The sequence below is a fragment of the Triticum urartu genome, chromosome 2A (genome assembly GCF_056163025.1).
Source record: "Triticum urartu cultivar PI428250 chromosome 2A, HENAU_Tu73, whole genome shotgun sequence".
Taxonomy (NCBI): Eukaryota; Viridiplantae; Streptophyta; class Magnoliopsida; order Poales; family Poaceae; genus Triticum; species Triticum urartu.
In genome coordinates, this window is record NC_141874.1 from 692,392,745 (window position 1) to 692,417,864 (window position 25,120).

At 46.3% G+C, this 25,120-nt stretch overlaps 1 protein-coding gene across 1 annotated transcript; it reads right to left on the minus strand.

Annotated features, from left to right (window-relative positions):
- Positions 1-5,304: 5,304 nt before the first annotated feature.
- Positions 5,305-7,782, minus strand: LOC125537930 (uncharacterized). The gene is made up of 5 exons (XM_087544960.1): positions 6,699-7,782; positions 6,465-6,588; positions 6,131-6,318; positions 5,859-6,037; positions 5,305-5,770 (listed from the first exon to the last, which is right to left on the minus strand). Exons 1-5 carry the CDS (start codon positions 7,675-7,677, stop codon positions 5,534-5,536), a joined length of 1,707 nt encoding a protein of 568 aa, XP_087401086.1. The 5' UTR covers positions 7,678-7,782; the 3' UTR covers positions 5,305-5,533.
- Positions 7,783-25,120: the final 17,338 nt, after the last annotated feature.

A 25,120-nucleotide genomic window follows, 5' to 3' on the forward strand; every position in this document is an offset into this window, starting at 1 on the left:
CTTCCAAGAGTGCCTTTTCCAGTTAGTCTCCCCTCATACCGCGATTTAGGGAGACCTATCTTCTTAAGGCCAAGAATGAAGTCAACACAAAACCCGATAACATCCTCTGTTTGATGGCCCATGGAGATGCTTCCTTCTGGCCTAGCGCGGTTACGGACATATTTCTTTAGGACTCCCATGAACCTCTCAAAGGGGAACATATTGTGTAGAAATACGGGCCCCAGGATGACAATCTCGTTGACTAGATGAACTAGGACGTGCGTCATGATATTGAAGAAGGATGGTGGGAACACCAGCTCGAAACTGACAAGACATTGCGCCACATCACTCCTTAGCCTTGGTACGATTTCTAGATCGATCACCTTCTGAGAGATTGCATTGAGGAATGCACATAGCTTCACAATGGCTAATCGGACGTTTCCGGTAGAAGCCCCCTCAATGCAACCGGAAGCAGTTGCGTCATAATCACGTGGCAGTCATGAGACTTTAGGTTCTGAAACTTTTTCTCTGGCATATTTATTATTCCCTTTATATTCGACGAGAAGCCAGTCGTGACCTTCATACTGAGCAGACATTCAAAAAAGATTTCTTTCTCTTCTTTCGTAAGAGCGTAGCTGGCAAGACCTTTATACTGCTTCGGAGGCATGCCGTCTTTTTCGTGCAAACATTGCAGGTCCTCCCGTGCCTCAGGTGTATCTTTTGTCTTCCCATACACGCCCAAGAAGCCTAGCAGGTTCTCGCAAAGGTTCTTCGTCATGTGCATCACGTCGATTGAAGAGCGGACCTCTAGGTCTTTCTAGTAGGGTAGGTCCCAAAATATAGATTTCTTTTTCCACATGGGTGCGTGTCCCTCAGCATCATTTGGAACAGCTAGTCCGCCGGGACCCTTTCCAAAGATTACGTGTAAATCATTGACCATAGCAAGTACATGATCATCGGTACGCATGGCGGGCTTCTTCCGGTGATCTGCCTCGCCTTTGAAATGCTTGCCTTTCTTTCGACATTGATGGTTGGTCGGAAGAAATCGACGATGGCCCAGGTACACATTCTTCCTACATTTGTCCAGGTATATACTTTCAGTGTCATCTAAACAGTGCGTGCATGCGTGGTATCCTTTGTTTGTCTGTCCTGAAAGGTTACTGAGAGCGAGCCAATCGTTGATGGTCACGAACAGCAACACCTTTAGGTTAAATTCCTCCTGTCTGTGCTCATCCCACGTACGTACACCGTTTCCATTCCACAGCTGTAAAAGTTCTTCAACTAATGGCCTTAGGTACACATCAATGTCGTTGCCGGGTTGCTTAGGGCCTTGGATGAGAACTGACATCATAATGAACTTTCGCTTCATGCACATCCAAGGAGGAAGGTTATACATACATAGAGTCACGGGCCAGGTGCTGTGATTGCTGCTCTGCTCCCCGAAAGGATTAATGCCATCCGCGCTTAAAGCAAACCATACATTCCTTGAGTCTTTTGCAAACTCATCCCAGTACTTTCTCTCGATTTTTCTCCACTGCAACCTGTCAGCGGGTTCTCTCAACTTCCCATCTTTCTTTCGGTTCTCACTGTGCCATCGCATCAACTTGGCATGCTCTTCGTTTCTGAACAGGCGTTTCAACCGTGGTATTATAGGAGCATACCACATCACCTTCGCAGGAACCCTCTTCCTGGGGGGCTCGCCGTTAACATCACTAGGGTCATCTCGTCTGATCTTATATTGCAATGCACCGCATACCGGACATGCGTTCAGATCCTTGTATGCACCGCGGTAGAGGATGCAGTCATTAGGGCATGCATGTATCTTCTCCACCTCCAATCCTAAAGGGCATACGACCTTCTTTGCTGCGTATGTACTGTCGGACAATTCGTTATCCTTTGGAAGCTTCTTCTTCAATATTTTCAGTAGCTTCTCAAATCCTTTGTTAGCCATAGCATTCTCTGCCTTCCACTGCAACAATTCCAGTACGGTACCGAGCTTTGTGTTGCCATCTTCGCAATTGGGGTACAACCCTTTTTTGTGATCCTCTAACATGCGATCAAACTTCAGCTTCTCCTTTTGACTTTCGCATTGCGTCCTTGCATCGACAATGACCCGGCGGAGATCATCATCATTGGGCACATCGTCTGGTTCCTCTTGATCTTCAGCAGCTTCACCCGTTGCAGCATCATTGGGCACATCGTCTGGTTCCTCTTGATCTTCACCAGATCCCCCCGTTGCAGCATCATCGTATTCAGGGGGCACATAGTTGTCATCGTACTCTTCTTCTTCGCCGTCTTCCATCATAACCCCTATTTCTCCGTGCCTCGTCCAAACATTATAGTGTGGCATGAAACCCTTGTAAAGCAGGTGGGAGTGAAGAATTTTCCGGTTAGAGTAAGACCTCGTATTCCCACATTCAGTGCATGGACAACACATAAAACCATTCTGCTTGTTTGCCTCAGCCGCATCGAGAAACTCATGCACGCCCTTAATGTACTCGGAGGTGTATCTGCCACCGTACATCCATTGCCGCTTCATCTGTGTGCATTATATATAGTTAAGTGTCCAAATTAATAGAAGTTCATCATCACATTAAAACCAAAGTGCATACATAGTTCTCATCTAACAACATATAGCTCTCCAGAGCATCTAATTAATTAAACTATACATTGAAACTATGTAAAACATTTCAGTGCGAAAACAAATGCGATCATAATCGCAACCAAGATAACAATTAATCCAACGGCATAATGATACCAAGCCTCGGTATGAATGGCATATTTTCTAATCTTTCTAATCTTCAAGCGCATTGCATCCATCTTGATCTTGTGATCATCGACGACATCCGCAACATGCAACTCCAATATCATCTTCTCCTCCTCAATTTTTTTTATTTTTTCCTTCAACAAATTGTTTTCTTCTTCAACTAAATTTAACCTCTCGACAATAGGGTCGGTTGGCATTTCCGATTCACATACATCCTACATAAATAAAATCTATGTCACGTTGGTCAGCATAATTTTCATAAACAATAAATGAACCAATAGTTATAAAGATAATATATATACCACATCCGAATCATAGACAGGACGAGGGCCGACGGGGGCAGATACCAAAACCATCGCACTATATAAGATGCAATAATAAAAGTAAGAAAATAATACAAGTATCTATGTAAACATACAAGTAAGAATATTTTTCCTTTCAGAAAGAAGATAAGAACAAGAGGCTCACCACGGTGGTGCCGGCGATGAGCTCCACGCGGGTGATCGACAGCGGTGAAGACGGGGACGGGACGTGACGGACCACTAAATCTAGACAAATATTGAGAAAAATGGAGTTTGGAGGTCGAGCTTGGAGTGGAGAAAGCTTAAGTAGTGTGGCTCGGGCATTCCATCGAACACCTTGTGTGCATAGGAGGTGAGCTAGAGCACCACCAAGCCCTCTCCCCCTCGGCCAGAAAAAAACAGAGCAGTGTGCTCTGCTCTTACGCGAGGGGGTATATATAGGCACCTCATTGGTTCCGGTTGGTGGCATGAACCGGGACTAAAGGGGAGCCTTTGGTCCCGGTTCAAGCCACCAACCGGGACCAATGGTGGTGGGCCAAGAGCGAGGCCCATTGGTCCCGGTTCGTCCCACCAACCGGGACCAAAAGGTCCAGATGAACCGGGACCAATGGCCCACGTGGCCCGGCCGGCCCCCTGGGCTCACGAACCGGGTCCAATGCCCCCATTGGTCCCGGTTCTGGACTGAAGCGGGACTAATGGGCTGACCCGGCCTGGACCAAAGCCCTGTTTTCTACTAGTGTCCAGTTTTTCATCCATCATGAGGCTGACCTTTCTTTCCTTCTCGTACATGCATCAAGGATGTACTAAAAAAATATACACGCATCAAGGATCAAGTCCAACATCGATCCATTGTGAGCATGTTAGAATGTACGTGTCTTACGTCCGCATGCGTGCCGGTCGGTGCACAAATATTCAAATACTGTATATACATGGAGTGTGAATATTTGAAACTTGATTTAAAGATCATGATTTATTATCCCGTTGCAACTCACGAGCTTTTTTGCTAGTATTACCAAAATTTGTGTGTACCCCCAAGAGCTGTTAGTGGTCTCGGTGTTAGAAACATACAAGAAGAAAACTTTTGCCTCGTGTTGCAATTTTCTTATAAGTTCCTTCATACTACAACCCTACCATATAGAGATTGGATACTACACCACTCTTCCCTACACATTGGGCTAGGCCAGAATAGCTCTTTCCTAGCAAAAACCATCCACAAACACATTCACAGCCCGAGAGAAATCTCCCTATGCTCTGTTGGGAACGGTGAGGCCATTTTCTTCTATCATCACAGATGGCTCAAACCAGAGCTACCTGCAGTAGTATTTCATTCTCTATACTCCCACCATAGTACAACAAATGCATTGGTCACCCATACTGCAAGCAAGTGTGGAATTGAGGCTTCGTAATCATCTTGCCAGCCGTCTCTCGTGGTTCGCTAGTTTGAATTCGTTGTTGCGGGTTGTGTCACTTACGGGGGTGTTGAATTCCTTAAAACTACTCAATGGGGAAGTTGTCACAACAAGATGGGCATATGCGACTCTCTCTTCCGACATACCTGACGTGGGGCTGCTTGCAATCTGGGAGTCATGGGTGCCCAACAAACCCAAGGTCTTTGGTTGGATGGTGCACCTTGATCGGTTAAACACTCGGGCAACCTACACCACAAGACTACTAAACAAGACCAAATTTTCCCATGATGCTTCCACCCCTCTAAATAACGTCAACACCCGTTCTTTACATGCCCTGTTGCACGGCATGTCTGACAAGGTATTAGAATCGTACCAAGGTTGAACCTGACCAACGACATGTGGTCACCAACAACACCTCCCACACGCCTCTCACAATCAATGTGTTCACCCTACTTACAACCCTCTTGAATATTTGGGCACACAATTAAATGGTGTTCAGTGGGGTAGAATCGACTAACTTTGACACTGTGCTCAATAATTGACGAGCTCATCTCCTTGTCACATAGATTAAGAACCTCTTAGCTCGGCCATCACGTCGGGTTTGTGGCGTGATCATCTCTCCTCTCAAGGCTATGACGATGTATATGGACGTTGCAACACCCCGTTGAAATATATTCAGGTGGGGAGCCTTTTCCCTCTAGTGACCATTTAGAAAAAAACTAATATACGAGTTGAATCGAACATCTTCAACGTCAATGCATAGCCTATATGACAACAACAGTTTGACTCTACAAGGATACTTCAACTTGTGTGTCAAAGACTACAACCACAACATATGTTTATCATATTGTTAATTAATAAAGCATGTTTATTACATACAAGTAAAAAGTGTTACTACGACTATTACATAAATAAATAGAACACACCGTGAATACACATATGTTTAGTACATAAATATGTTTATCATTACGTCCACAACAACGACATACATGTTCATTACATAAATATAAATAGAACACACCATGAATACATAGAAGTAAAAAAGTATTCCTATGATTATCACATATACTATGATCTTACGACACGGCAGCACCAGCGGCGCCGCTGCCACCGGCCTGATCGTCATTTCCGCGGGGAGGGACGCGGTGGCAGTTCTTGGTTACCCTCTGCATCAGCTCCTTAAGAGTATCGTACAGTTGTCTTTTCTCCATCACAAAGCCATCCACCTCCCTCCTGATCTTGGACAGTTCACTCCCCACACGCTTGGCTGAGTCCTTCTCGAATCTCTTGATCTTATGGTTGAGTTCTCTTAGCTGCACCAAAATCCCAAATGACACATGAAAATGTAGTCCCAAGTGACACATGAAAATGCAGTCCCAAATGACAAATTAACTTAATTACCCTGCTAAATAGAACTTTGCGACTATTACTGTCTGGAGCTCTTTGGTTGCGGACGCTCCTGACCTCGGAGGCCAGCGATCCCAGCTCCCTCACGGCCATGTCCGCGGCGTCGCGAAGGTACCGCCGCGTCTCCTTTTCCTCTTGCTCGGTCGGCGGCGGCGGCGGCCGGGGAGGCGCAGCTGCAGGAAACGTAGAGTAGTGTCACCAACACAATTGTACGTACAAAGATGAATGAAATTACTGAAGATTCACGGAGGTGGTAGAGAATGTACGCCGCCGCGTGCCCCTCTCTGGCGCCCAGGGCGAGCCGGCGTCCCCCGGAGGAGCGCGGATCATGGTAGAGCTGGCGGCGCCGCCGCCGCCGCCGATGACGTCCTCCAGCGGACCGGCTTTGTTCCTCATCTTGAGGATGCAGGACTCGACATACTCAGGCGCCGACTCGGGCGTCAGGTCACGCAGGCTGAATCAAAGAGAAGAAACAGAACGAAAATGTAGTGAAAGTTAGCGGGCAGTAGATATTTAAACATTTCAATACATAGGAATTACTATATGGGACACACGCAACATTATGTATCGCACGCATAAAAAAGTGCTCCAGTCACTTACCACCTGTAAATTCGTTGGGTGCCAGAATTTGGGCCTTGGGTGGCCGTGCCTTTGAGTTCGAGGATAATGTGCGTGTATGTTCTGTCCGTCGCGCGGTGCACCGACAAGGTCACCGGCCCTAACGCTGCACAAAAATCACAGGAACAAACTCCTCAGGATGATCATGCATGCATGGCGATCGATTGCATATAGGAGTAGTTTTAAATGGGGTTTCGATGCATGCTAGTTGCTTACCGCTGTGGTTCCTGACCTCTCTGACGACATAGCAGTGTTCGCACGATTCTTGCTCTGGCTGCGCTGGTGCCACCGCCGGAGGCGTCACCGGCGTCTCTGGGGCCGGGATGCTGGCGGCGCCACTGGGACCCGAATCGTCGCCTGGCTGCGGCGCAGGGGCGAAGAACAGGCCCTCTCCACCTTCCTGTGATGGCTTCGGTATTTGGTCGTTGTGGAGGCCAGACTCCAACACCAGAGGCTCCGGGTGCGGGATGCTGGCGGCGCCACCATGGCCAGGGAGGTGCACTTCTTCGTCTTCCACGTAGAGGTCAGTGAGACCCAAATCGGCCATTATCTGCTGGTATTCGAGTGTGGACATCACCTCCGGCGTCGGCTCGCTTAGGCCTTGCATCTGCTGGTGTTGGATTTGCATCGTGGCCGGCGAGTCGACTAGCATCTGCTGGTGATGGAGTGGCATCGCCGACGACGACTCGCCCATCATGTGCTGGTGCTGGCCAACATGGAGTGGCACCGCTGCCGGCGATTCGCCAGGTTGATGCTGGAGTGGCATCGCCGGCGCTGGTTGAGGGTACCGAGAGTATACCATGGAAGGCGCTTGCTGGGGTTCGAATGCCATCGCCGGCGCCGGTTGAGGGTACTGCAAGCGTACCATGGAAGGCTCCTGTTGATGTCCCATCGGCATCGGCGGCGCCGGTTGAGGCTGCTGCACGTGGACCAGGGGAGGCGCCTGATGGCGATCGAGTTGCATTGCCGACGCCGATGACAAGTGGGCCATCATCCGCTGATCAGAGACGACGTGCTGTGCGTCCGCGGCCGCTATGGCAACCGGATAGGCCGGCTGGGCGCCGTCGTGAGCCGACTGAACCTGTTGCTGCTGCTGGCGCTCAGCGGGCACGGCCGTGTCCCCTCGGGCGAAGCGGAGGAGCTCGTCATCGCTGTCGGAGTCGTAGAGGAAGCGCCAGGAGCCCTCGCCTTCCATGGCAACTCGGGTCGCCGGAGTGGTGGAGAAAGACGTGCGTGCGTGCGTGCGTCCGTCGACGGAAGTTGCCGACGGGACGGTAGTGTCGTGGGTAAGTGCAGTGTGCGTCGCAGTGCGCGGAGGGGTGTATATGCGGCGCGAAGGGGCGGCGCGCGGCGGTTCTAGGAATTGGGACGTGACGGTTGGAGCGAACGCGGCGGTTCGCGGCCGCACGTACGCCCGCGTTTTGCCCGACGTGCTGGCGGTTGGAAGAGAGGGCGAGAAGACGGCATCTTTTTCCCCAGAGAAACCGCAGTTTTAGAGGCCCGTACGCATGTACAGTTGCAGAGTAGCAGAAGCATGCGCACACGTGGTGATTATGCGGACAATTCCCTTGTTTTATCACCCCAAAAAAAACTCCCTTGTTTTATCTTCGGTTACATCTATTTCGAAAAAGGGTTTCCCCGCTTTATATAAAAAGCAATCATCATCGAACCAACCATACAAAACACCCAACAGCTCAACAGACCACACATGCACCCAAGACAAGATACAAGAAGACGAAGAAGCTTCACGACCCCCAAAAAAAACTCCAAGCAAACTAACGGAATGAAGCCGCTTGACGTCTCCGGAGTCCTCCACCGTAAGCGAGTCACAGCGAAGTTAAGAAGCCATGCACGACGAACCGCAAGCTCCAAGGATGTGCCTTCAGGAAGGACACGACACCGGAGTGCCGCCACCGCCCGCTCTAGGGATCAAGGTTTCCCCCAGAGCAACAAGGAGGACGAAGAGGAACCGCAACGATGCCTTCAAGAAGGAGACGACGCCCATAGGCGCCACCGCCATTGGCCTGGCAGGGCTAAAGAGGGTTTTCACCCGGGCAAGCCCTCTTCACCTCCCGGGCGGAATACAATAGGCCACAAGGATGCCCGCCGCACTACCCCCGACCGTCGCACACTGGCCGCCACGCCGCCCACACGCCTATGGCAACCAGCCACTACCCGAGCTGCGAGCCCTGCCAACGGGCACTGCCACTCCCACCACCAAGGTCGCCGCCTCAATATCCATGCCCCTAACTCCATCCCCGTCCCATGCTTGAACAACGACGACCAAAGGAACGGGCAGAAAGGAACATCCTTCTCCACCCCTAGATGGCTCCCAGGTCCATGCCCACCCCCCAGCCGGCCAGATTTGGCCGCCACCGCCCCACCTTGCCACACATGGGGAGAAGGTGAGCTCCCCGGCAGCGCACCACCACCAGAAGGGAGGCAAGGTTGACTCTGAGGCCTCCTGATGATGAATCAAGCCCTCAACGATGGCCAGAAGCTGGGAAAGGTCTCGATCTACACTAGGGTCTGGAGGAGAAGGCCTCAATCTACACTTCCACCAAGAGAAATTTGATCCCCCCTCCCCCACTAATCCCTTGCGGATCTTGTTAATCTTGGGTGTTTGGGAATCCTAGACGAAAGAGGTCACATCGGATCCACATTCCATTGTGGTGAAGCTTCATGGTGGTGCTGAGAGCCTCCAATTAAGTTGTGGAGAGAGCCCCAACCTATTTTGTAAAGGTTCGATTGCCACCTTCAAGGGCACCACTAGTGGATTCGTGACATCTTGCATTGTGCGAGGGCGTGAGGAGAATACAGTAGCCCTAGTGGATTTTCTTGGGGAGTATTGTGCTACCACACCGCTCCAACGAAGACGTACCTCCCTGGTAACATCCCACACAAGTATAGAGGATCGCAACAGTTTTCGAGGGTAGAGTATTCAACCCAAATTTATAGATTTGACACAGGGGGAGCCAAAGAATATTTGAAGGTATTAGCAGTTGAGTTGGCAATTCAACCACACCTGGAGATTAATTATCTGCAGCAAAGTAGTTTGATAGTTTTGATAGTAGTGACAGCAGCAATAGTAACAGTAACAGTGACAGCAGTAATTTGGTAGCAAGTGTAACAGTGATGATAGCAGTAGTAACTTAGAAACAACAATATAAGATAAATTCGTAGGCATTGGATCGGTGACTTGTTGGATGATATTCATCATGAGATAGTCATAACCTAGGGCGATACGGCACTAGCTCCAGTTCATCGATATAATGTAGGCATGTATTCCGTAAATAGTCATACGTGCTTTATTAAAAGAACTTGCATGACATCTTTTGTCCTACCCTCCCGTGGCAGCGGGGTCCATATTGGAAACTAAGGGATATTAAGGCCTCCTTTTGATAGAGAACCGGAACAAAGCATTAACACAAGGTGAATACATGAACTCCTCAAACTACGGTAATCACCAGAAGAAGTCCCGGTTATTGTCACTCCGGGGTTACCGGATCATAATACGTAGTAGGTGACTATAACTTACAAGATCGGAACTAGAACATGGATATAATTGTGATAACATAAACGGTTCGGATCTGAAATCATGGCACCCGGGTCCAAAGTGACAAGCATTAAGCATGGCAAAGTCATAGCAACATCAATCTAAGAACATAGTGGATACTAGGGATCAAGCCCTAACAAAACTAACTCGATTACATGATGAATCTCGTCCAACTCCTCACCGACCAGCGAGCCTACGAAGGAATTGCTCACTCCCGGTGGGAGCATCATGAAATTGGCGATGGAGAAGGGTTGGTGATGATGAAGAACGAAGACCCCCCCTCTCCGGAGCCCCAAACGGACTCCAGATCTGCCCTCCCGAGGAAGAACAGGGCTTGACGGCAGCTCCGTCTCGTGGATCGTGATAATTATTTATCCCTGATTTTTTCTCCAAAAATAGGATTTTATGGTGTTGGTTTCAGGGTCTGCAGGGCCACCAGGTGGGGACAACCCACCTGGGCGTGCCAGGAGAGGGAGGCGCGCCCTGGTGGGTTATGCTCACCCAGGGGCCCCTCTCCGGTAGGTCTTGGCTCCAGAAATTCTTATATATTATATAAAAATTCCTCGCAAAGTTTCGTTCCATTCCGAGAACTTTTATTTCTGCACAAAAACAACACCATGGTAGTTCTGCTGAAAACAGCGTCAGTCCGGGGTTAGTTTCATTCAAATCATGCAAATTAGAGTCCAAAACAAGAGGAAAAGCGTTAGGAAAAGTAGATACTTTGGAGACGTATCATCTCCCCCAAGCTTAAACTTTTGCTTGTCCTCAAGCAATTCAGTTGATAAACTAAAAGTGAAAAAGAAAAACTTTTACGAACTCTTTTGCTCTTGTTTGCATAAATAAGCTTAAACAACACCCAGGTTTTCAGCCAACATTATAACTAACCATGCCGACAATAACTCTTAAAGATTATATTAACTCATATCAATGACATAATCAGCTAGCGAGCAATAATAAGACATCTCAAATGGCAACACGTTGTCAAAACAACCATGATATAATATGACAATAGTGGTATCTCGCTAGCCCTTTCTGAGACCGCAAAACATAAATGCAGAGCACCTCCAAAGTCCAAGCAGCGACTAAACATTCTAATTCATGATAGAAAAGATCCAGTCATGATGCACCCAACATTAGCTACACATAATGCATAAGTCATGACAGTTGTTCTCTCTCAGTTTCTAGCGCTTGTTTTTAGAAGGTGATGACACAACATAAAAGTAAATAGATAGTCCCTTCGCATAGGGAAGCAGTGATTTGTAGAGGTGCCAGAGCTCAAGTTTTAAAACAGAGATAAATGATATTTTGATACATGCACCTTTCTCATTCACTTCACGACTATCAGTTATCAATATCTCACATGCTAAACAGGCTAGTGGCGGTTCCCAAGCGATAAAAGTAAAGTTTTGACTCCATTGGGAGTTTTTGTTTGATTATTCGAGCGATTAACAATTTTTGTATTTTGCAGTTTGGGACTGAGCATCCCTATTACCGCCCATTTCTCGTGCGATGGCGAGTGAATAAACACTCGACCTGATAATAACCCGCTTAGCATGGAAGATACCGACCACCTCATGTCGTTCCATGAACGATCCAGGCACACAAAACGGATATTTCTTTGAAGGTTTTAGAGGTGGCACATGCAAATTTACTTAGGACGGCAGGGTAATACCGCATATAGATAGGTATGGTGGACTCATCTGGAATAACTTTGGGTTCAAGGTTTTTGATGTACAAGCAGAATCCCCACTTAGTACAGGCGAAGGCTAGCAATTAGATTGAGAAGCGGCCAGCTAGAGAGCAACAACGATCATGATCATGCATAAGTAACATTGGACACTAGCATGACTAGGATATGAACACCATGAACATAAATATCATAGAGGCTACGTTGGTTTTGATTCAACTATATGCATAAACATGTGCCAAGTCAAGCCACTCGAACATTCAGAGGAGGATACCATATCATCATACTACATCACAATCATTTTAACGCAATGTTGATATCCAAGATAAATCATTATTCACTCCCAGCTACTTATGCATGGCATGAGAAACTATAATCTCTAATTGTCATTGCAAACATGTTTAATCATAATGGGCTGAATCATAGATACTAGGATAAACATATTTACACAAACAGAGCAAGTCGAGTTCATATCAGTTTCTCTCTGCCACAACCAGTTCATCGAATATCGCCATTATTGCCTTTCACTTGTATGACCGAACGATGTGGGAATAATAATAGTGCAAGAGTGCCATGGACTAAGCTGGAATCTACAAAACATTTTATTCAACAGGAGAAGACAGGGTAAAATGGGCTCTTTATTAGTTCAACAATTATTCATATGAGAGCCACTCAACATTTTCATCGTGGTCTTCTCCTTGGTACAACTCGAATAAAAAGAAAAAAATCAGAGAAACACACTGAAATATTTTTGGAGTTTTTGATTTTCTTGAACAAGCAAATAAAAGGGAAAAGCAAAAACGAGAAAAGCTATTTACCAGGGAAAGCTCTCAACAGGCAAAAGAAGAATAAGGAAATCTTTTTGGATTTTCTTTTAATACTACAGCTAAGCATGCATAGAAAGTAAATTAGCTACAACTAATTTTTTTTTGTTTTTCTAAAGTTTTTCAAACACACAAGAAGAAGGCATGAAAAATAAAGTTTAAACATGGATGATACAAGGAAAAAATGTGAACACCAACAAGATGAATAAGTGAACATGAATGTAATGTCGGTGAGAAACACGTACTCCCCAAGCTTAGGCTTTTGGCCTAACTTGCTAGTTGATCAGTAATCTGGATAGTAGTTGGCGTGGTAGTTCACGGAGGCTCTCGGTGCGGATGCCTCAGCTTGTCGTGCTGCCTCCACTGCTGCATCGTGAGCTCGAGCCTCGCTCTCAAGAACAAATATCTTTCCTTGCTGTGATAATCAAAAAGAGCAGGCGCGGGCAAATATATGTGCGCAACAGATGTTTGGTTAAACAGCAGATTATAAGTGAAGTTGTCAACCTTTCCCTTGAGAATCTTATGTTCCTTTAGGGTGGCAAAATCTAAATACTGCATGGGTAGGATGGGAACAAAGGGAAAGGGTGCAACACCCAGCCCTCGTGCTAAACACGTAGCATATCACTACTGCAGGATGCTGCTAACGTGACACTACGATCAGAGACCCTTTGAGAAACTGTGTGCGATGCCATAATCGCAAACAGTGTTGTATGAAAACTGTCAGAAATGTGTAAAATGTTTGCGATGACGGATGCATCAAACATGGTTCAAGTTTTAGTTGCGTGTGTGATGAAGGTCATACGGTTCAATTCAATGAACTGTTTGCGATGAGGAGGAACAAAAGAAACGGGCAGCCAGATGGAGGCGTGTGCGATACACAGCATACGGTTCACTCGGATGAACTGTTTGTGATTAGGCAACACAAAAGAAACGGTCATCCGAATCAAAGGTGTGTGCGATATACGGCATGCGGTTCACTCGGATGAACTGTTTGCGTTGAGACATGAGAACAGAAATGGTTCAACTTAACAAGATGTGTGTGATACGCGACAAACAGGTCTGTAATCAGAAATGTGTCTGAAGACTGATAAGAACACAGACGGTTGCTGCTAATAAGACGTGTGTGTTGTGAGCAAACGATTGCTGGTATACAATTGTGAGTGATTGATGAAAACATCACCGACGGGTTCCATTGTTTAGTCCGTGTGCGATGTGATTTTCTTTGTCCGCACACCATCTACGCTCTGTCTACAGAGCATCAACATATATACTTAAAAAGACAGCATTGCATAACCAAATTAAGCATACAATTACACAAGTGACTACACACATAACATTTGCACACACCAAAGTAAGAAATTATATGCATACTAAAGTAGGAGAAACGAGGATCTAATCATCTACTTATTGTTGCGGCGATGCTTGCCATTGCTCTGCTTCTGGCTGGATCCCTGGCCGTTTTGGGGAAGGAGGGACTTCCACATGTCAATGATCCGTCAGTACATGTCGTAGCTCGTGTACGCCTCCTTGGCCGCGTACACGACGTGAGTTTTGTCGAGTTTCTCCATCCAGGCCGAGTGCCATGCACGCTTGTCCTTGTTGCATGAATCCTTCATGTCTCTGTAGTAGGGGTCGATGATGGCCTCGACGAGGTGAACCAGCGAGTCCTTCTCATGCTCCTTGCTGCCCCAGATCTTGTATTGGCCCTGGATGTCGACAAGATTCTGGTAGGCGATGCCCGAACTCTCGAGTGCCTTTACATCGTTGGTGATTTCCACCGTAGTGAACATGTAGTGGGGGCTGTTGACAAACCTAGCGAAATGCTTGCAAGAGCTTGTGGCCAGGCAGTAGTGGTAGACGAGGACGTGGTGGCACACGCACATCTGGACGACGACGACCTTGGGACGAGACCCGGCAGGAGCGCGGGTGTACTCGAGGTCGAACCCGACCACCTTGTACTTCTCCTCGGCAAGCAACAACTCCATGATGTGGATGGAGTGCTCCGCCCAGACCGGGTCGTTGGTGTACACCACCGAGAAGTCCATGAACCTTCTGTGGGTGTCCACCACGACACGCATGGTGAACTGCTGCTCGTCGTCGGCAGCCGCTCGGAGCGCCATTGGAGTCGCGCAGGATACCCTCTAAGAATTTCTCGTGGTGGGTGTGCTTCTTGCAATGGTGGGGCGCAATCGAAAGATTGAAGAGACACAAGGGTAGGTAAAATGGCCGCTGTAATAATAAATGGGGGCCGGTCGGCTTGTAATTGTCACATCTTGTCACAGCATTCATAGCGGAGGATTCCAGAATCCAGTGCACGCTTGACAACACTGCACCCCGGGTGTGAGTGCGATAATTAATTCTGTGCTCTAAAGTGCACACGAAGGAAAAAACTAACTGTGTGCAATAATGTCGAAGATCGCAGTCGAGTTAGCTATACAGATCGTGTGTTGTGATATTGACAAGGTAAACTGATTCAAGAATGGTTAATAAAATCTAAGACCATTGCATATTAAGGTCAAAATAGTGCTAGCAATATAGGAGTCTCATACGATGCCATTTCAACGATTGTACCACAAAAGCTCGAAATGTTACAAGGTTCAAATTCCAGAGTTATATGGCTCAAAATCGAAGATTACAAGGTTCAAACTGGTATTAGAAATGAAATTTAGCTCATCAGCTGCAAACGCTTGCGCTGATGCGCTGAACATGAATATCAGAGAGGTTCAAACTAATAACACCGCTTCTAAGTCTGGCTTCGAAACCTCACAATTTTTGCAAAGGGGTCAGCCATTGAGAAGTCATGTATGGGGTTGACCCGATGACCTCCGATTACTCTGTCATCTGAAGTTCCAAAATGAAATTCAACATTTTTGGAGCCTACTCCATTCTGCCACAGGCGCCGGCGTTGATCAACAGACCATTCATTTTTGCGAAATAAATGTAGGGCAAACCTCATTTCCTTTAGCACCCTTGCTCTGAGAACAAAGAACCTGGCGAATATAATCTCCGGTAAGGTCCCTTGGTAGGAGTTCAAAGTAATTTCTGAGAGATGCAGATCTAGGCATTCGACGTGATTGTTATATAGTGTATCACATTATCCACCACTGGGCCTAATCTTATTTGCAAAAGAAGAAAACGTGTTAGTGCCTACATGCAGTTTTGAACATTACTACAGGACTAGCTATTTGGTTTGCAGGATTTGTAAAATGCACTAACATGCCATCTTCAATCTGACATGATTAACATGGGCATTTGATTACATTCTAGAAAAATGTAGCCTTCTTCACAAGAGGTTGGAGTGGATGAAAAGTACCCTAAGAAAACTAGTACAGATGAATCCAAAGGAGAAATGCTTATTGATTGTAACCATATGGATCAAGCAACTAATATGGGGGGGGCATGTATGTACTGAAATCCTCCAAAAGAAACTTCAGAAATCGTAGTACGTTGTCATTGTAAACTTAGAAAAAGGTGTCACAAATTGAACTCCCTTATGGTTAACATTTAACAGGAAAGGAACATCACCTCGATATATAGCTTCTCCAGGCACGGAAAGCATCTAAGGAAACTGACAACTTCTTCAGGTCGGGCCCGATAGATTCTAGTGCCAAGACCTTCACTGTGTGCAGTTTCGGGGTCAAGCTTGTCGGAATCATTTTCTGAATGACGGACGAACAAACATCTTCAAAATTAGAAATAATGTTAATTCGTAGAAGGAGAGGTAGAAGGTGGCTGTTGTACCTGAACGGATGTGGATCCAATAACAAGTTCAGAGTATTTGTCAGACGAGTAGCCCACCACTTTCAATTTCGGCGCAGAAATGACATTGATTCTTGTTGGACCTTCTTGATCAACTACAAGTAATCTCTCAAGTGCAGGTGTGTCCTGGATGACCATATCGTGGTCCACCTTTTGTGATGTCTTCCTGCCGCACCATCAACACACATAAATAGTCCAGAGAGTCATGGAGGTGATCTGGAAGGTACTCAACCCATTGATCGCCTGAAGACGAAGGTACTCGAGTGCAGTACAGCCACAGAGCAGGCGCTCCATGTCACCCTTTGAGAGGCAGACGGCGATGAGCTCGAGGTGCTTCAGTCGTGGTAGAATAAGAGCGGGCGCGTCATTAAGGGGCGGGACACGGCAGTTCCTGAACTTGGTGACGCGCAGCGTGGGCGCGACGCGGAGTGCGGACGTTGGCAGCGACCGCATATGCCCATCATAAAAAGTGAGCTCCTCGAGCTGATCTAGGGCGGCAGATCAGAACCAGTCGTCAAGCTTGGCTCGGTCCTTGCCATTGGAATGGAACTTGCCCATTCTAAGGCCTTTGGTTGGGCCAAGGTGGCTGCCGAGGATCTTGGAGAATGCATCCAAGCTTTTGCGATAGACATAGCAGAGCTCGTGGGTGTCGATGAGGTCGAGAGGGCTGGAGTTCCATAGGGGGCGCCACCGTCGGGAAAGGAGGGTTGTCCGCGTCCCATATTTGATTGGGAGGAGGGAGATGATGACTCTCAACATATCATCAGGGAAGCTACTGATTAAGTCCAGGCCTGCCGGAGTCGCTTCGGTTGTATCTCGCCCCGCCTCCGCTTGTTGGCAGCCCCGTTCTCCACCTCCGGAGTCTCCTTGTCAGCGGCGCTTTCTGATAGAAATGGGAGTACAGGGAATATTTAGTTAAAACAGGGCAATAGAAGAGTGTATTGGTAACTAGAAGTTATTAGGTAGGAATATAGTAAGATAAGGGAATAACAATTGGTTGCTTAAATGCTACAAAATTCATTTGACATTGCTGGGTAAGTCAACATATGCAGATAGTTGAAAAGAAAACTTACTTCGAACGAAGTCTGGACGGATGATTTTGTCGGGGAAGTTAGCATATATCTCATGACCAGGCCCTTCTATGTGTAGTGCAATTTTAGTGCCAGCTTTCAGTACATAAAACTTTGCAATTTCATTCCAAAAGCCAGTGCCAAAATAGGAGTCACCATGTTCATCAAGTCTTACAGTAGCAACTATTGTAAATCCATGGTTTGTGCGCAGTATGACATTCGTGGAGCCTTGATGTATGTAAAGGGAAAAATTATGCACTACATAATCTGTTGCATAGCGAGGGATGTCCTGCAGAAAATGGTAGGGTTGTTAAAGAAAATATGGTAACATGCAAATATGGGCCCAAATTGAAAGAACTGTACAACAGTTGAAATCGAAGGACAAAAGTCTATAATTAAACAGATAGGGTAAACATGATGTCATGGAAATATGAGAGTAATCGAAAGAACAATACATCATTAATTTTCCTAATATAGAAATAAGAGGGGAAAATCCGCTTTGACGTATATGGTGCATGTGGCACCTTTTATCCAAATGTAGCAATATTTAGAATATGTTCAGGAAAGTAGGCCATGCCAACCGATTTAGGGTGAGATTGAACATACCGCGCGTGTCCTCAAGTTATCTGGTACGATGAGATGGAATCTCTGGCGGCGGTCGCCAAGTCCTGAAGTATCGGCGCACTGTACATTCTATGAATGAAAGAAAACCCTCAAATCAGCTCGAATAAAAATGAATTCACAGCGATTTCCGCTGGGTGATTAAAGGAGGCAGATGAACCGGGATAAGAGATGAGATAATATCTCGTTAAATTAGTTACCTTGTCATCTATGAGAAAGAACCCTCAGTGCGGCAGATTCCCCAACTGAGCGGAGCTGGGTCGACCGCGACCAGCGTCGAGAAAGTCGATGGGGACAGGCGGCGGCAAGCGGAAGTGGCGAAATGCGGTGGACTTTGCCGATAGCCTAGCGGCGGCGGCAGGCGGCGAGCTAAGTGTTTACCGCCACGATAGGCGGTGCCATGGTATAGACGCGGAGGAGCTTGTGCAGGTATGAATGGGGAACGTACCGGAGGGGCCGAGGTGGGTGGCGGGCGGGGTGAGGGTTTTTATGACGTGGGGATGGTGAGGGTTTTCTTTTTTATTTTTTGAATTGGGTGGTAAGGGTTTTCTGTCCCACAAAGAATTTTGGGGCGACGGTTTGCTAGAGCGAACCGTGTGTGATTGACGTAGCAGGAAAAATGATAGTCATTGCACACGGTTCCAATTTTGGGAACCGTGTGTGATTGACGTACTACCTCCGTCCTGGTTTATTGGTCCCCTGTTGTAATTTTTACCAAAATTGGGCAAAATATTTAACATACTCAGACATAGATAATAAGCGTACACGTACATAAGCATAGTTCAACCACAAGTACATAGTTCAACCGCCATTAAGCATACTCAAGCGTACATAGTTCGATCCATCCCACATCTCATCTCACATGCAGCCGACACGATCCTGAAGCTTCTCCAGGTACTCGGCGTACGCGCCGTGTGCCACCCTGCGAGAATACTTAGGCTTAAAGGAGCCAACGGCCCGTCCTCTTGCATACGAAAGAACACTTAGATACGCGTCATGAATCTTGTGGTTGCAAAATGGGCATCCATAGCCATCGTTCCAGGTCCTAATACGCCTGTTGTGCATTCCCGCATAAAGCTCCCTCGGGATTCGCCTCTTGTACCTCCTCTGGGCATCTTCATCCTAGCTTTCCACATCGTCAGATAGCACCTATACATATAGTAAAACAAATTTGGCATGAAATCACTGGTTACATGTCGTGAAGTAGGATTGAGAATTTATGGCTATTTATTTATACATATTATGGTTCGATTTTTAAGCACAGTCGTCTATGTACAGACCAATTTTGAAGAAAATAATGGCACAAACATATGTAGGTCATTCAAAATCAATTGTCAAGTCCTTACTAGGAATTATTAGCACGAACACTAACCCTAGTCGGATTACTAGTAGAAATCATTTGCACAGATGAAACAACTAATCACTTATCACCTGTACCATTCAAACAATCAATACACTACACGGATCTAACGAAACTTACTCAGATTTCATGGATTGGGAGAACATAACCACCGGATTTCTATTCCAAAAAGGGGGAGGCAGGAGTAACCAGAGAAACCCTATGATCTATTTGACACATAAATGGGTATAGATGACTAACTAGCTGTCTGTCATCGTCGGAGTCGTCGCCGGAGTGGTCGTCGGAGTCATTGCAGGAGTGGTAGTCGGAGTCGGTGTGGAACTCTGCCTCCGGCTGTGGAAGCTCGACGCCGTCGACGACGTCAGGGTGCAGTGATAACTCGCCGGCGGTGACGGCAACCTCTGTCTCCATCTCCACGCCGTGCTCCGGTGCTTTAGCATCCCCGACGTCGCCACTCCCTTCGATGGGGCACTTCAGCGGCATCCTCATACACTGACAGCTTTGAGGACTGAGAGCGGCGTCGAGGTTGCAAGCGGAGAAAGAGGATTGTGTGTACGTAGCGAGGATGGGGGTGCGGCCGCTCAGGCGCACCATTAATATGGAGTAGTGGGAGTTGTGGGAGAGAGGCGGACGGCGATCAAACCGATGGCTCGCCTCCTGGTGAGCATGTGCACCGGACTGCTGGCATGCCTACCAAAGTTTCACACAGCTACTCGCACGCCTCCCGATGACACTGCGCAGCGAGCACGCCTCCGTCAATCACACACCTGCACGCACGCCTCCCCGTCTGCCTGCGCAGCGGACTGCTCGCATGTGTCTCGTCAACTCACGCCTGCTTGCACGCCACACGGGTCGCGCGGTGGCACGTATATTGTTTTTCTATTTGGATGATTAATGCGGCCGCTTTTTGCTTAACCGAAGCATGGCATGTATCCATTGTTGGTCTAACGCTCACGGTTCGAATAAATAATCCGTTTGGGATATTGGTTCCCAATTATTAATAATCTCCCGTCTGTAATTAGATAAAGATTACATCAAAACTAGTCTCAAATTTGACAAAAAAAAGTACAATGCCACTTTCTATTGGTGTCCATATGACAACACGATAAGTTTCATGAACTTCAAATAAGTTTTGGATGTACTAGAATTTAAAAATCAAGATTCTCAATGTTTGGAATTTGTTGCACGGGGAGTAAACATGCACCCAGTGAGACACATGTGTTTTTGCAATCCATTTAGGTGCACTGTCACGTGTGCATGTAGCTCAAAATTGATTTTTGCACATTATACCCATAGAAAATCAATCAATGTACTAAAATGTCTTAATGATCTCTGTGAATTTTTTGAAATTAAAATGTCCCTCCTTTGGTTACATGTATTTTCATCGCGGGATAATTAATTTAACATGCACCATAGTTGCGGTGGATTCGCGGTGTGTGAGTGGGTGTGTGCGTCTGGGGGTGGCAGGTGGCTCGCAGTACACTACGAGTTGTGAGCCACCGTGTGGGTTTGCCATTTTGTTAGGCAGACTGGTGCCACATCAAAGTCGTGAAATCATTATTTAAAACATTACACAACCCTTTCATACATAAATGTTTTGGCCACATGCAGTCGATGGTTGTCCTAAACGACACTCGATACTCGCGTGTGACGCTTTCTATGGGCCCGCGAGGTCGTCGTCCATCATTTTGACGAACAGCCGGCAGTGAGGTTAATTTTACCAACAAGGTATAATATTTTTTGTTTGTGTTATGGTGGTATATAGTACGCGTCGAAGAGGTAGGAGGGGACTAGCATATATACTATACGTATGCGTCCGTGAACAAGTACACCTCACTCAATGTCGGGACTTTTTGGTTACCGAGGCACGTGCCACATCAAAATTGTGAAATTTGTTATTCAAACATCACACAACACCTTTTTGGGCCACATGCATATATATCCTAGCTAGGACACTCACGTGTGACGCTTCCATCTGTGGGCCCACGAGGCCATCATCGATGCATGCATGCATCACTTTGGCCTACATCGGGAAAGGTTAATTAATTTCACCATCGATGAGGATTCTTTTTGGTTGTACATATATTACGGCAAGAGCATATAGTATGCAGTGAAGAGGGGGCAAGGGGACCATCATATGTAGTACGCTTGATATGAACCTTGCTCTCTGTGGGTGCATGCTTTACGGTTTTTGAGGCATGTGGCACATCAAAGTTGTGTATTTTGGGTATTCAACATATATATGTTTGGCCCACATGCAAAGCGATGGTGCTTGTCCTCTCGCACCCACTTAAGCGTTTATCAGCGATATTGATGTTTTCCATCTATGGGCCCGCTTGGTCCATCACTTCTTTTTGCCTGACAACAAGAGAGGTTAATTTGACTTAGGAGGGGATTATTATTTTTGCTCTGGGCTGACATGCATGATACACTTTGAGCACACACATATGCATGTGTATGCATGAATCCCTTGTTGGGGACGTAGTAATTTCAAAAAAAATTCCTACGCACATGCAAGATCATGGTGATGCATAGCAACGAGAGGGGAGAGTGTGATCTACGTACCCTTGTAGACCGAAAGCGGAAGCGTTAGCACAACGCGGTTGATGTAGTCGTACATCTTCACGGCCCGACCGATCAAGCACCGAAACTACGGCACCTCCGAGTTCTAGCACACGTTCAGCTCGATGATGATCCCCGGACTCCGATCTAGTAAAGTGTCAGGGAAGAGTTCCGTCAGCATGATGGCATGGTGACGATCTTGATGTTCTACCATCGCAGGGCTTCGCCTAAGCACCGCTATAATATTATCGAGGATTATGGTGGAGGGGGGCACCGCACACGGCTAAGAGAACGATCACGAAGATCAACTTGTGTGTCTATGGGGTGCCCCCTGCCCCCGTATATAAAGGAGTGGAGGAGGGGAGGGCCGGCCCTCTCTATGGCGCGCCCTAGGGGAGTCCTACTCCCACCGGGAGTAGGATTCCCCCTTTCCTAGTCCAACTAGGAGTCCTTCCAAGTAGGAGGAGTAGGAGACAAGGAAGGGGAAGAGGGAAGAGAAGGAAGGAGGGGGCGCCGCCCCTCCCCCTAGTCCAATTCGGACTAGTCAATGGGGGGGCGCGCGGCCTGCCTCTCCCTCTCCCCTAAAGCCCAATAAGGCCCATATACTTCTTCTCCCGTATTCCCGTAACTCCCCGGTACTACGAAAAATACCCGAACCACTCGGAACCTTTCCGATGTCCGAATATAGTCGTCCAATATATCGATCTTTACGTCTCGACCATTTCGAGACTCCTCGTCATGTCCCCGATCTCATCCGGGACTCCGAACTCCTTCGGTACATCAAAACTCATAAACTCATAATATAATTGTCATCGAAACCTTAAGCGTGCGGACCCTACGGGTTCGAGAACAATGTAGACATGACCGAGACACGTCTCCGGTCAATAACCAATAGCGGAACCTGGATGCTCATATTGGCTCCTACATATTCTACGAAGATCTTTATCGGTCAGACCGCATAACAACATACGTTGTTCCTTTTGTCATCGGTATGTTACTTGCCCGAGATTCGATCGTCGGTATCTTAATACCTAGTTCAATCTCGTTACCGGTAAGTCTCTTTACTCGTTCCGTAATACATCATCTCGCAACTAACTCATCAGTTGCAATGCTTGCAAGGCTTAAGTGATGCGCATTACCGAGAGGGCCCAGAGATACCTCTCCGACAATCGGATTGACAAATCCTAATCTCGAAATACGCCAATCCAACATGTACCTTTGGAGACACCTGTAGAGCTCCTTTATAATCACCCAGTTACATTGTGACGTTTGGTAGCACACAAAGTGTTCCTCCGGCAAACGGGAGTTGCATAATCTCATAGTCATAGGAACATGTATAAGTCATGAAGAAAGCAATAGCAACATACTAAACGATCGGGTGCTAAGCTAATGGAATGTGTCATGTCAATCACATCATTCTCCTAATGATGTGATCCCGTTAATCAAATGACAACACATATCTATGGTTAGGAAACATAACCATCTTCGATTAATGAGCTAGTCAAGTAGAGGCATACTAGTGACACTTTGTTTGTCTATGTATTCACACATGTATTATGTTTCCGGTTAATACAATTCTAGCATGAATAATAAACATTTATCATGAAATAAGGAAATAAATAATAACTTTATTATTGCCTCTAGGGCATATTTCCTTCAGTCTCCCACTTGCACTAGAGTCAATAATCTAGTTCACATTGCCATGTGATTTAACATCAATAGTTCACATCACCATGTAATTAACACCCATAGTTCACATCGTTATGTGACCAACACTCAAAGGGTTTACTAGAGTCAGTAATCTAGTTCACATCGTTTATGTGATTAACACCCAAAGAGTACTAAGGTGTGCTCATGTTTTGCTTGTTAGATAATTTTTAGTCAACGGGTCTGTCACATACAGATCCATAAGTATTTTGCGAATTCTATGTCTACAATGCTCTACACAGAGGTACTCTAGCTAATTGCTCCTACTTTCAATATGTATCTAGATCGAGACTTAGAGTCATCCAGATTTGTGTCAAAACTTGCATCGACGTAATTTTTTACGACGAACCTTTTTGTCACCTCCATAATCGAGAAACATATCCTTATTCCACTAAGGATAATTTTGACCGCTGTCCAGTGATCTACTTCTAGATCACTATTGTACTCTCTTGCCAAAATTAGTGTAAGGTATACAATAGATCTGGTACACAGCATGGCATACTTTATAGAACATATGGCTGAGGCATAGGGAATGACTTTCATTCTCTTTCTATCTTCTGCCGTGGTCGGGTTTTTGAGTCTTGCTCAACTTCACATCTTGTAACACAGGCAAGAATCCTTTCTTTGCTTGATCCATTTTGAATTTCTTCAAAACTTTGTCAAGGTATGTGCTTTGTGAAAGTCCAATTAAGCGTCTTGATCTATCTCTATAGATCTTAATGCCCAATATGTAAGCAGCTTCACCGAGGTCTTTCATTGAAAAACTCTTATTCAAGTATCGTTTTATGCTATCCAGAAATTCTATATCATTTCCGATTAGCAATATGTCATCCACATATAATATCAGAAATGCTATAGAGCTCCCACTCACTTTCTTGTAAATACAGGCTTCTCCAAAAGTCTGTACAAACCCAAATGCTTTGATCACACTATCAAAGCGTTTATTCCAACTCCGAGAGGCTTGCACCAGTCCATAAATGGATCGCTGGAGCTTGCACACTTTGTTAGCTCCTTTTGGATCGACAAAACCTTCCGGCTGCATCATATACAACTCTTCTTCCAGAAATCCATTCAGGAATGTAGTTTTGACATTCATTTGCCAGATTTCATAAAATGCGGCAATTGCTAACATGATCCGGACAGACTTAAGCATAGATACGAGTGAGAAACTCTCATCGTAGTCAACATCTTGAACTTATCGAAAACCTTTTTGCGACAATTCTAGCTTTGTAGATAGTAACACTACTATCAGCGTCCGTCTTCTTCTTGAAGATCCATTTATTTTCAATTGCTTGTCGATCAACGGGCAAGTCAACCAAAGTCCATACTTTGTTTTCATACATGGATCCCATCTTAGATTTCATGGCTTCAAGCCATTTTGCGGAATCTGGGCTTACCATCGCTTCTTCATAGTTCGTTGGTTCATCATGATCAAGTAGCATGATTTCCAGAACAGGATTACCGTACCACTCTGGTGTGGATCTTACTCTGG